This window comes from Telopea speciosissima, chromosome 4, assembly GCF_018873765.1.
Source record: "Telopea speciosissima isolate NSW1024214 ecotype Mountain lineage chromosome 4, Tspe_v1, whole genome shotgun sequence".
Lineage (NCBI taxonomy): Eukaryota > Viridiplantae > Streptophyta > Magnoliopsida > Proteales > Proteaceae > Telopea > Telopea speciosissima.
The window spans coordinates 30,809,341-30,822,684 of record NC_057919.1 but is presented as its reverse complement, the minus strand read 5'-3'; the positions used below and the strand labels follow the sequence as shown (position 1 = coordinate 30,822,684).

General features: G+C 45.1%; 1 protein-coding gene across 1 annotated transcript in view; it reads right to left on the bottom strand.

Annotated features, from left to right (window-relative positions):
- LOC122659746 (exocyst complex component EXO84B-like) overlaps positions 1-6,584 on the bottom strand; it is a 41,921-nt gene extending 35,337 nt beyond the window's left edge. The window contains exon 1 of the mRNA XM_043854865.1: positions 6,116-6,584. Coding sequence (XP_043710800.1) covers positions 6,116-6,286 — 171 coding nt within the window. The 5' untranslated portion in view covers positions 6,287-6,584. The remainder of the gene's footprint in view (positions 1-6,115) is intronic.
- Between the last annotated feature and the right edge of the window lie 6,760 nt (positions 6,585-13,344).

Genomic DNA, 13,344 nt, shown 5'->3' with positions numbered 1-13,344 from the left:
TTGCACAAAAGGCATATTCTCATTCATCATAAATCGTTGGTGGGAGGCCTCTAAGGGCATTACATATTTATGGGCAGCTATGCTTGCCTTACAAGTAAGAGAAAATTAGGAACTTGCAAGAAAAGGAAACAAACTAAAAATAGAAACTTCTAAATAAAAGCTAAGCGTACTTGCTAAATCTGGAATTAGAAACTAAAGAGCTAAGGTTGCTTAATAGACAACCACAAAAGAGAATAATTCTAAAAATAGAAACTAAACTAAACTCCTAATTCCCCCACCATAGACAAAATTGAGTCTTCTACTAAAGTCTTCAGATGATCTGGTCTTGGGCCCCACAAGATCTTCTAGTAGCATTACACCAAGGCAAAATAAGGGGCTGCGACACTGTTCAGCTGAACAGTATGTTGGTCTCTTTTACTTCATATTTCGATCTACATCAACTCTTCCCCTCTTAGAAAAAATTCGACCTCAAATTTTTAAGATGGTTGGGGTAAGCTTGGTGTGGTGAATGTCAAATTTCTGTTCAAACAAATATTCTTGCAGCTCCTTGAAGATACAGATGTAATCTAGAATGTGTCGAGTTCCTTCTTCAAAGTACTTTGGTGGAATAACAAATTCCACGTGTTCAACTTCCACATCATCAGTCGTGTCCATGGGGTTGTCTACGAATGCTTCTTCGACCTTCTTTGCTTCAAGCTCAAGCTCTTTAAGTTCTTCCTTGTCATTCACAGTCCCCTCAATGACTTCCTCAATCACCTTGTCAACTATAGTGTTGAGTTCCACATCATCTTCTGCCTCAATTTTGCTTGCTTCAAATTCTTCAATTTAAGCCTCGGCGTTTGGAAAATCAAGGGTTGACTCTTCCATGATGACAGAAATTGTTGGAACTTCAACATTAACTTCATGGATGTCATTGTTATCGTCCAGGGTATCCTCACACTCTTCTCCTTCAAGGGCAGCATCAACAGCCCAATCATCATCAAGTTGTGGCTCACACACCAACATCTTCGGAATGGATTCAATGGTTGTGACCATTAGGTTTGCCTTCTCTTGTTGCTCTTCCATCTCCAAAACTTCAACGACTTCTATGGTAGCATCTGTTGGAGGTGGAAGGCGATGGGAACCAAATGTGGCTTTAAATGTTTGCTTAAAAAAAAACATTCGGTCCATTAGTTGCTTCACGCTCTCTTCAAGTGTAACTGGCTTTGGGGGGTAATCTTGTCGAAGGGAAAGCCTTTTGCGCATATGTTCCGGTAGGTACTTGATCTTCAACCCGTACTTCATCTCTTCCCAAGTCCTAGGTTCACGTCCCCTAGCTATGAGTCTCTCTTCATGGAGTTTCCACCATTTTCTAGCATAACCAATCAAGCAGGAGTAAACAAACCTACGCTTCCACTCCTCTGTCGGGTTGTACCAGTCAAAATATTCCTCAAGAGAATCCAACCAATCAAAGAAGAAGGATAGATCCCTCTGCCCATCAAAGGAAGGAACTTTTGACTTCATCTTCCTTGTATTAACACCAACCCTATCTTTTCTTCTCTTCTCTATCTTCTCCCCCTTCGACAAGATTAACCCCCCAAAGCCACTTACACTTGAAGAGAGCGTGAAGCAACTAATGGACCGAATGGCCTCTTTTGAGCAAACGTTTAACGCCACATTTGGTCTCCACCACCAACAGATGCTACCATGGCAGTCGTTGAAGTTTTGAAGATGGAAGAGCAACAAGAGACGAAACCTCCAATCAATGAACCAGAATATGAAGTTGAGGTTAATCTTGAAGACGTTCCGAAAAATTTTGTCGTCATAGAAGAGTCAACCCTTGATGTTTCGAATGTCGAGGCGTACATTGAAGAGTTTGAAGCAGAGAATGTTGAAGACATAATTGTAGAAGATCCCATGAACATGACTGCTGATTTCGAAGTCAAGCAAATAGAATTCACCATGCCACCAAAGTTCTTTGAATAAAAATTTCCATGCCTTGCAGACTACATTCCTAACATCCATGAGCTGCCTGAGTACTGTCATTGTTTGAAGACAGATGTTCATCACACAAAAGTGATTCTTCTATTTTTCAAAATTCGATGTCGAATTTTTTCTAAGAGGGGGAGAGTTGATGTAGATCGAAATATGAAGAAAAAGTGGCCAAAACACTGTTTATGTGAACAGAATCACAACCCCTTATTTTGCCTTGATGAGAATATTATTAGAAGCTTTTGTGGGGCCCAAGATCAGATTCCATGGTGCTTTATGCGTGGGGAATTAGGAATTTAGTTTAGTTTCTATTTTTAGAATTGTTCTCTTAGATATTTTGTGGTTGTCTATTAAGCAACCTTAGCTCTTTAGTTTCTAATTCCAGATTTAGAAAGTAGGCTTAGCTTTTATTTAGAAGATTCTATTTTCCTTAAGTTTCTATTTTTAGTTTGTTTCCTTTCGAGTTTCGAATTTTCTCTTACTTGTAAGGCAAGCATAGCTGCCCATAATTATGTAATGCCCTTAGAGGCCCCCCAACCAACAATTATGATGAATGAGAATATACCTTTTGTGCAAAGTTCTATTGTCCTATTGTGTGGATGAAGGGCTGAGAGCCTGGCTGGTGAGAACTGAAACCCAAGAAGGGTTGAGAGAGCCGAATCTCCTTATCCCTTTTCCCTTCTTCTCCTATCCTCTCTTCTTACCCCAATCGATTCCCTTTTGTGATTACTGCAACTGCCGTGAAGATCCTTGAAGGCTCCAATCATCTCCAATTAATTCCAAAGGCTGCTGTTGATGTTACCCATCGATTGAAGACTGCTGCTACTCCCTACGATCTGATTTAGTGTTGCAGCTTCTGTGTCTCATATCTCCACATCCAGTGAGCAGAACAGGCTAAGAATTACAGGAGTTCTTCACTGCTGTTGGGGCTCCACTCGATCCCAATTCCAGCCCCTGCTGTTGGCTGGATTGCTCTGCAGGTCATCACCTTCTAATTCTGAGTCCTACCTTCTATTTTCAAGACCAACTCAGATCTCCACTTCTGACCATCAGAACTGAACCAAACTTGCAGCAAAGCTTCATCTCATCAAGGCTGATACTCGATCCACTTTGGAGCCCAAGCCCAATACTGGTTTACACGATATTCTGTAACCAAGGTACTAAAACTCGGGTCTTGGTACCAACTCGGCCCTTGGAAAAACCAAATTGAATCGAGATCTCGCCGAGTTGGTGCATTATTTATTTTTTTTCGAGTCAAAGCCTCAACTCGGTGGGTTTTAGACATAGTTTGGGTCTAAAACTTGGTATTCAGCCTATTTTAGGCCATTTAAACACGATGGCACCATCAGATTTTGCAAAAACAAAGTCCAAATATGAGTTTCAATTCGGACAATAGGTTGGTAGGCGATGAGGTACTAAAATACCCTACTCTACACATAATTTAGCAATAAAAAGCAAGCAAAACATTCAATTAATAGCTAAACAACTTAAATAAGAATTAGAAATGTTAAAGTGATACATCAAACTGTTTAACAGTGTTACAACTATCATCACATAAAATGACTTTGAATCAAGTATTCAGTCCCCGACTCCCCGCTAGTGTCACATAGTCTTCCCATTACATAGCGTTGTTGTAATGTTGCATATAGTGCTCCACAGCAAGCATATAAGAATTCTGTCGAGTTAGGTAAGTAAATACATAGTAGATGGATCATTTCCATGGGTCAACCCAAGATCCGAGATCGAACCGAGATATGTCGAGTTCTGTCGAGTTAGGTAAGTAAATACATAGTAGAAGGGTCATTTTCATGGGTCAACCCGAGATCTCGGCGAGATATGGCACTTTTATGTACCGTATGCCATCTCGTCTCGGTTTCTCAGAAAACCGAGAAACTCGCCAAGTCGAGACGAGTTTTAGAACTATGTCCATAACCTTCTAATTTTGCGTTATCTTCGTATCTCAGTTATTAGCCATCGGAATTGGCTGGAATTTGGATTAGTATCCCTTCACCTGCATCTTCACTCGACCTAAGTTTGTCACTGTTCTACAGGCTGGTTTGATCTCTACCTCCTAAGTTACTAATTCTGGTTTTATTGCTATTATGATGATCTGCTGCAACTTAATCATTGATCGTACTGTAGAATGGTTCTTACTTGAACCTTTCTACATTATATTTCCAATAAAATAAGCCCTTTGGGTGACTTGTCTGCATCACTACTCTACCATCAACCTATATAATCTCCTATATGGACTTGTATTCCAACTTAATGCTTTGACAGCCTCTAAAGACCCTGACTTCAACTTAATTTTAATTACAGTCTTAACCACCAGAATTTATTAAAACTCCCAATCTATCCTTAATGGAACCATGGACAAATATAGATCTAGTTCTCCTTGGCCTGATCTTCCAAACTGGATAGTTCATATCCATCCAGGCCTCTACATCTGCATCATCCAAGCATGATAAAAATAACCGCCAACCCCAGCACCCCATCTCTTCAAAATGCATGCCATAACTAGCATTTGCTTGACCAAGCCGTTTTCCCATACCCCAGCATAGTTAATACGTCTTAAGGCCCCCGCCCTATATACATACATATTTTGCTCCCTTCAATTTAACCAAACTAAAAAATCAGTTCGAATCCATCTTCTGTTGGAATTGGTAATGCACCCGCAAATTATTAATATAATTAAAATGCAAATCTATCACCACCTAAAAAACTACACACCCAAAATCTTTCTGACTGTTACAGCATGATCAATCTACTCATCTTGTAAATTCTGCCCCAACTGACAACTATACAACTGCCATGACTGTAGCAGTAGCAAATCTGGCAACAATTTATACTTCATCTTTATTTTTCAATTGGTTGTAGTTCATTCTTTTATAGTAACCAAATTCGCTTTTACAGTACAAGAAAGTGGCAAGAATCTGGAAACACCCTTCACAGTAGGAAGCATGGCAAGAAAAGGGGGTAAAAGCTATCAGGAGATGACTAAGGTTATGGTTCCAAGACAGGTGCTCTAGAAAGGTGCAGTCTTTTGTGCTCTTAAGTAAAAAAGAAAAAGAAAAAGAAAAAAAGAAGATGGAAGTTCTAAAACAACACTAGCCAATAATAATAATAATAAATTCAGTGTACAAAGAGAGACATTATTGATGGTGCCAAATAGTCTGGCACCCTTTGGCATTATCAAAGCATATTCTGGTAGAAGAGAGGTCTACCTAGTGAGAAATACAAATCTTTCCAAGTATAATAGCTACATCCACAGGTCCAAATCAAGTTGTCTTTGAACATCATAATATGATGTATTTCTCTTGTCCAGTAAAGAAAATCGACAGTGGGCTTACACCATATCAAGATCCATGAATCATTACATCCAGGGGCCAAAACACAAGGCAGAAACTCTTAGTCTTGATTCAGATACAAGCTTCAAGCCCTATAGCATCTACAAGCAGGATTCTTTGTAGACTATAATTCATAACTACAGTTAACTGTCACTATAGAGTACCGTTGTAATGCAATTCCTATCACAAACATAGTATAGAACATCCATTCTACAGCCATTGTTCTCAATCAGAGCGCTTGGTGCTCCCACCTTCAGGTGTGCTTTCTCTTGGTCTGATGCATGAGATTAATGACAAAGGATGAGAGATGAGGCAATAAAGCCACATTTCATGCCAGGAAGGAAAGTAGATGTACTCAACAAGCATAAACGTAGCAAGAATCCCTTCGAAGTTTGAAATGGGTTTCAATTTTACTGAGATATGGATCCTGAAGGAGAAATTTTTCTTTTGTCCGGGAAGCAATGAGAACAAGAAGGATGTCTAATTTGATCAAGGAAAAAAATTCTCTCACCAATAAACTGAGCGGTTAAAAAAGAAAATTTTTCTGACCAAATAAAAATTCCCTTTGGCAAATCGCGTTTTGACTTCAGAACTCGACTACAGAAGAATTAACAGATTTCTTGGCATAACCCCAACCAAAGCAAGAATACTAAATAAAGTAAACAACCCAACAACAAATCATACTAAGAAAAAATTCAAGCTTCATTCAACCACTGTTAGAGAACTGAACACTACAGCAGAATAGAGTAGAAGAAGTTTGTCAAATAATGCAGACATTGGAAATGGAAGAAATGGACCTTCTCATTCAAGGAGAGACATTTCCCCTGAACATAAGCGTCAGCATCAAAACCGTCACTCTTGAACAGGTTAAGTTTCTGGTCAAGCTGTCCATTCTCTAGAACGCTGCCATTGACGACCTTCCCCGAGGCCATCGATCCCCTCGATCGAGACGTCTTCGCCGACGCCATATCTCATCCAAACTCTCAGTTTCAAACCAGAATTCGATCCGCGAAAAATCAGCCGAGATTTGGGGATTCGGTGAAAATAAGGAAAACCCGACTCTGCTCTTCTTGACCCTCTTCTACCGTACTTCGAGAAAGAAGAAGAAAAAAAAAAAGATGTCACGCCAAAATTTAGGGTTTCAGATCATTTCCTTGAATTGTAATCGTCCATTAATGGACTTTGGAGGAGATGATTCAAAGATTCTGGCGAAGCAGAAGATAGAAAACGATAGAGGTAGGTGGCGATTCTTACGAAAGCGTGTGTGTAAAGTCTAAACTAATTAATTCTCTCTCAGGCTCTCCGCTGGTTTTTTTTCCCTCGACGGCAACTTTTTCTGGTAAGTTTTGACAGTGACTCTTGGAATGATTTTGACTGTTTAATTCCATTAGATTTGGTTAAAGAAAAAACATAAAGTAAACGATGACTGGTGTTTGCTCTACCAAACAAGACCCAAGAATTTAGCAAATCTTTTTCTTTTTCTTTTTTTTTTTCTTTTCCTTTTGGAATCAGGGACTCAGTCAGGGGTGAGTGGGGCCAAGGTTCGTAATCTCGGTATCCAGATCGTATCCGATACCCGATTGATGGATCGGATTGGATCAATGTATCGGATCGGCCAAATAAGACGTATTTACCTCTAGTTTCATAAAAATAAAAATAAAAAAAAAGTTATTTTTATTATCATTTTACCTTCTTTTTTTTTTTTTATAAAATAAAACTAGATTAATTAAAATAGTAAGATAAACAAAGTTGTTCAGTAGTAGAGGTCCTAGCCTATTTGCTAGCCTTTGCGCTGGGAGAATAAACAGTCTAGGTTGTTTAATAACAGTTACATTCCCAAAATTAAGTAAAAAAGAATCATTTTACCTTTGTCTATATAGGTGTATCGGATTGGTATTGGGATCGATCTCAGCCAATAGATCCAAACGATTTTACTGATCCAAATCCGAGATTATGAACATGGTGGAAGTCTAAAACTATCCTTATTACTTATTAGATTTCAATTTTTTTTAAATATCTATCCTAAATCCTAAGAGTGACGGGTCGCAGTGCGACCCTTATTTTACTTAAACGCAGCGTTAAGCGCAATGAATCAATGTTAACCGTTGATTTCTTGTGACTGCAATCTGAACTGTTGGTACTAATTGTACCTGATTATTCTAAGGATACCAGTACCACCTCCTATCTCCGGTTATGAAAACGACTTAAATGAGGAAATGAAACGTACTTTGCTCTTCCCTCAAAAAAATTCGACCTTCATTCTGCTTTTGCCGAGAAGACGTTCTTCATGTAGTGGTGTAGTCAGTAGACTGAAGTCCGTGTATAGAGGTGGTGGTTGCAGAGTTATTCCGCTTTGGAGGAAGTTTTCTTCGGGCAGCGAGAAGACCCAAAATCCTGGTTCTTCAGAGGTGGTGGTTGCATATTTATTTGGGGGTGGGAATACCTAATAGACCCAACAATATCATTATTTTGATCGATTCTAACCACCGTTGGTGGAGATCGAGAGGTCTCAATAGCAGGTATCCACTATCTTCCATTTGCTGTTCTCACTGTCTTTATCTCTAATTTTTTTAGGGTTTTTAAGTGAAATAACCCTTCTCTGTTTGTCTTCAATAGCAGGTTCCCCCAATCGCTGGTTGCAGATTTGTTTCTTCGTGCAGCGAGAAGACCCAATATCCTCCATTTCGAGATCTAGAGCTCTCAAGAGTAGGTATACTCCATTTGTTCTCTGTCTGGCTCTCTATCTCTTTATATTTTTAAGGGAAATGAAAATGGCATTACACTCTTGAGCTGGATAGGTCTTGTTGCGTCAAGAAATCGTCGAGCGGTCCTGCGAGTGTCGTCCCCTACAAGTGGACCAAGGGGTCAACAGAGAGAACCGGTGTGGTTCTGGCCTAGGGCTCTCCGATGCCAAAGTTAGATCTCCTGAGCAAATAGATGAATAGTGATTATTCAACATGAGTTTAGATGTCCCCTGATGGGGTTGTGTACCTTGCCTTTTATAGTAGTGTATGGCGGTGTTGATAGTCCCAGTTTGATGGCGAGTGTGCCGTTGAGTGGATAGAGGCCCTGGGTAACGGGGCTCTATCCTGGATCTCCCCGCGGGAGGGAGTGTCCTGGTGGTATCAAGATCCTTGGCCGATAGATACCCGCATGTGATGATAACGTCATTGGTGCTTGAATCCGTCTGGGTGACATGACTTCTAAGTGGTGGCCTAAAGTCCTGGTGGTGACATGAGTCTGTAGTGACACGATTGGGTCATAGACGAGTGGCCCTGGTGTCCATGTACATCACATCTGCGTCCACGATGCAGTGCCTGGGAGCAGGCCGCGCCTAAGTGAGAGGCCGCGCCTAGGTGCAGGCCGTGCCCGGGTGAGAGGCCGCACCTAGGTGCAGGCCATGCCTGGGTGAGAGGCCGCGCCTGGGTGCAGGCCGTGCCTGGGTGAGAGGCCGCGCCTAGGTGCAGGCCATGCCTAGGTGAGAGGCCGCGCCTGGGTGTAGGCCGCGCCTGGGTATGGCCGCGCTTGGGTGAGGCCACGCCTGGGTGGAGGCCGCGCCTGGGTGAGGCCGCGCCTGGGTGTGGCCGTGCCTGGGTGAGGCCACGCCTGGGTGAGGCCGCTCCTGGGTGCAGGCCACACCTGGGTGCTAGCCGCACCAGGGTGGGACCCCCAGTTGGTTCTCCTTGGTTCTGGAGCGGGTCGCTCTGTGACACGTGGCAGCCGCTGATTGGTCCGGTGAATCTTGGATGTATCATTTGCCCCCCCACTCTCTTGAGATAGGATGTCCAAGAGAGTAGATGCCTTTACATAGTGAGGGGTCCGCTGCGAATAAACTTTCTTTGCAGGGCTTGCCTGTAAATCTATTAGTGAGGTAGGAGAGGTTGGGGGTTCAAACCTTTCCTCCTACACTTTTTCTTCTTTTGTTTTTTGTAGATATATGTTCCTCTCCTTCATTTTCTCTTTTTTTCACTTCTCATTTCTCTGTCTCACTTTTTGTCTCCCACTTTGCTCTTCTTGAATTTCTCCTTTGCATTGCACTTTTGTCTTTTGTCCTCTTTTTGGTGCCCACCATGTGCTTGTCCTTGGGTCACCTAGACTAGTATCTATTTTGCTTGATTTTGGGTCTTTGTGTTTGTCTTGTGCTCACTTGGTGCCTTGTTTACTTGGAGGGCTTGAGTGGTGCTTGGCTTGAGTGCCTTGCATCTGGTGGTCTCTGTCACTTGATCGTGCCAGTGGTGTGGCCGCGTCGTCTTGTGCCTGCTTCCCCGTGCGATCGCCTTCCCCCTGAGGTAAGTTCAACCCCTTCTCTTTCTTTTTTTTTCTTTTTTTTTTTTATATATATACAGGGCGACACCTAGGTGAGGCTGCGCCTGTAGGTGTGGTAGTGCCTAGGGTGGCCGCGCCTGGGGTGGCCGCCGCCTGCGGGTGTGGCCGAGCCTAGGGGGTGAGGCCGCGCCTGGGGTGGTCGCACTTGCGGGCGTGGGGCAGCGCCTAGGGTGGGTGTGCCTGTGAGTGTGAGGCCGCGCCTAGGGTGGCCGCGGCGTGGGTATGATGGACCCTCATGCTTCTCCACTTTTCTTCTTCTTATCTGTGATGGATCTACTGTTTATACTTTGCAGGTGGCCTTCATTTCATTTTTCTTGCTAGCTTCTTGTCTGGGAGATCGCTTTCTCGAGTAAGTAGTCCATTCTTCTCTTGTCGTTCATGTCATCTCCGGATGACCTTGGCCCTGCTTCAGTCGGGGTTGGATCTTCAGAGGAGCGTTCCCCAGGATCACCTTCTTCTGTGGGTACTCCATCCTCTATACCTTCCCCCAGTGCTATTGGTGGGGGTGTGGGACCTTCTAGTGTCTCTGGTCCCAATAGGGATTGTAGGCCTTCTGGGGCGGCGTCCTCAGTCGCCGGTCCTGCTGATAGGTTGGGTCATGTTGCTAGCATCTTGTCCCCTTCTGACTTGGTCTCCCTCCGTGAGGAGTTCCATATTCCCGCTGAAGTCGTGTTATGTACTCCTGGACCTGGCGAGTATGCCTTCTCTCATCGTGCGGATGAGATCTGTCTCTACCATTCCTTTTTTCTCTAGGGCCTTCGCCTTCCTATCCCTCGCTTTGTCGAGTTGGTGTTAGAGCTTTGACACCTCACCCCTGGGCAGGTGTTGCCCAATTCTTGGAGGGTGATCTTGGGTTTCTATGTATTTTTTGCACGCCTGGGGCGTGCCGCCACTGTTCCCCTGTTCTCCCACTTTTATCTGTTGAAGAAAAGGATTCATGGATGTTATCACTTTGCTTGCCGCGTGCTCAAGGGGCCCTATGCCTCTTTGGAGCTTCTCACGGGGATCACTAGCAACGTGAAGTATTGGAGGGATCGCATCTTTTTTGCCATGGTCCCCCGATGCCCACTACGGACTGTTAGGGAAGTCATTGACCTCAAGAGGGTCAACCAGGGGCTTGAGCTGAGTGATTTTGAGGGTGACTCCCTCAAGCTGTGCCTGGGTCGCGATCCGTTCCACGTCCAGGAGTTGGACTCTGAGGCCTTCCTGTCCCTCTGGAAGCTGAGTCCTGGTAAGAGCACTATCTTTTGTACTTGATTGGCATGTTTGTATTTGAATATATATGTCATCTGACTGGTTGGGCGGTCTATGCAGTGGATATGTGTCTGGACTTCAGTTTGCTCCGTGGCAATCTGCGGAGGAAGGCCGCTTCTCAGGGTGGTCCATCGGCCGGGGTAGCAGATGTTGGTGGTCCTTCTGCGCTTGTGGCTGTTGGGGCGAAGTGGAAGGGTGGTCCAGGACATGCCCATGTGACGAGCTTTGGTGTGCGTGTCCTCCTTCCCCATACTTCTCCCGATGATGATGGTGTTTCAGGCTCTGTACCTCTGCCTCCTACTATCACCCCTTCCGGGTCTTCTGCATTGCCCCTCTCCAAGGGGAAAAGGGGTGAGTTCCTCCGGTGGTACTACCACTAATCTTCCCGCGATGGATGAGTCCCTGGTGATCACCTTGGGCGTGCTGGAGGGCTCGACCTTGGCTGGAGCCGGCGTGTCCTGGAAATGGGTGGACAAGGGTAGGCTTCCTACCGCGAGGGTGGCCTTGCAGAGGCTTAGCGATGCGTGTCTGGCCCAGACTCTCTACCATGATATGGCTTCGGTGAGTTATCCCTTTTTATCTCGTCATGTTCGCTGCTCCACTTATACTTAGAGTATTTTATCGCTTGCCATGCTGATTGTAGGTCCATCACTGTGTTGCTAAGGCGGTGCTTCAACTAGAGGGTCACGCTTCTCGCAAGGTGTAGATACAGCGCACCCTGCGTGATGTGGAGAGGGAGCTCCAGGGACATATCGATGCCTGCGAGAGGGCCAAGGTCGGCGAGCAGAGGGCGTCCGGGAAGCTCTTGGAGGTGTCTGAGGAGCTTCGTGTGACCTCTGCTGGTGCGGCCGAGAGCTCGGTCAGGGTTCTTGCCTTGGAGGAGGAGCTTCATTCGTTAAGGGGGAGTCATGAGGCGGAGCTGGCGTCTGCAGGCGAGCGAGCTGTGGCTGAGTTCCAGGTGTCCTCGGTGTTCTCGGCGCTGTATCAGGCGCAGCTTCAGCCTGCCTATAAGGGAGGGGTCTGGGACTTAGCCACTTGTGTCCCGGAGGTGACCCCCGATTATGACTTCTCTGTCTCGGGGCTCTCTGAGTTTGCTGCGGCGCTTCCTGGTGTAGCGGTGGTGGAGAGCGTTCCAGTGTCAGAGGTGGAGGCTGCCCTGCCTGAGGGGGGTGCTGTTGCGCGCCTTCTCGAGGTGGACATGATGTCTCCTTCTGGGTCGGAGGTGACCCACCCCTCTGTGGTCCCTTGATCCTATGCCCGTACTGAACTTGTAGACGTCTTGAACTTTTTCTTTTTTGAACTTGAGTTGTAACTATTATGACTTCTCTATGTGATCGATGTTGCTTTTCTTTGATTGCATTGTCTCTTGGTGGTTGATTGCGCATTGGTGCCCTATGACCCTTGATAGTCATGGGATTAGTGGCGTTGCGCCTTGGTGGTCATCGGACCGTGGTGGCCTTGCGCCTGGGCGGTCATCGAACCTTAGTGGCATAACGCCTTAGGCATAAAGCCTCGGTGGTGGCATAATGCCTTAGGCGTGAAGCCTCGATGGTGGCATGACGCCTTAGGCATAAAGCCTCGATGGTGGCATGACGCCTTAGGCATAAAGCCTCAGTGGTGGCATAACGCCTTAGGCATAAAGCCTCGGTGGTGGCATAACGCCTTAGGCATAAAGCCTCGGTGGTGGCATAACGGCTTAGGCATAAAGCCTCAGTGGTGGCATGACGTCTTAGGCATAAAGCCTCGATGGTGGCATGACGCCTCAGGCATAAAGCCTCAATGGTGGCATGACGCCTTAGGCATAAAGCCTCAATGGTGGCATAACGCCTTACGCATAAAGCCTCAGTAGTGGCATAACGCCTTGGTGTTGTGGCAGTGGTTCGATTGAGTGGTAGAAGAAGACAAGTACTCCTGAAACACCTCTTTATTTTGAATGAAAATTTTCAAATTACCCTTGAAGCAGTGATGTCGTCTACTGCTACTGCTGCTGCTACTACTGCTGTTACCACTACCACTACTGCTACTATTGATGGAGCTGTTTGCTTCTACTAGTAATACTTCTTCAGGTGTTCTGAGTTCCAGGTGCGGTTTACCTTCTTGCCCCCCGGAGTCTTCAAGCGGTAGGTCCCTAGACGTATCTGCTTGGAGACTATGTAAGGTCCTTCCCAATTGGCTGACAACTTCCCTGCCTTTTATGGTATTGATGCACTTGCCCTCCGTAAGACTAGATCTCCCTGTTGGAATAGCCTTTCCTTGACCTTGGCATTATAGTACCTAGTAGTACGTTGTTGGTAGGCGACGTTCCTTAGTAGTGCTCTCTCACGGACCTCATCTATAAAGTCTAGGTTCGCCCATAGTCCGTCGATATAGGTACGTTCGTTGAAGTGCAGAACCCTATGGGACATGGTGCAGACCTCTACTGGCGCCAATGCTTCAGTGCCATATG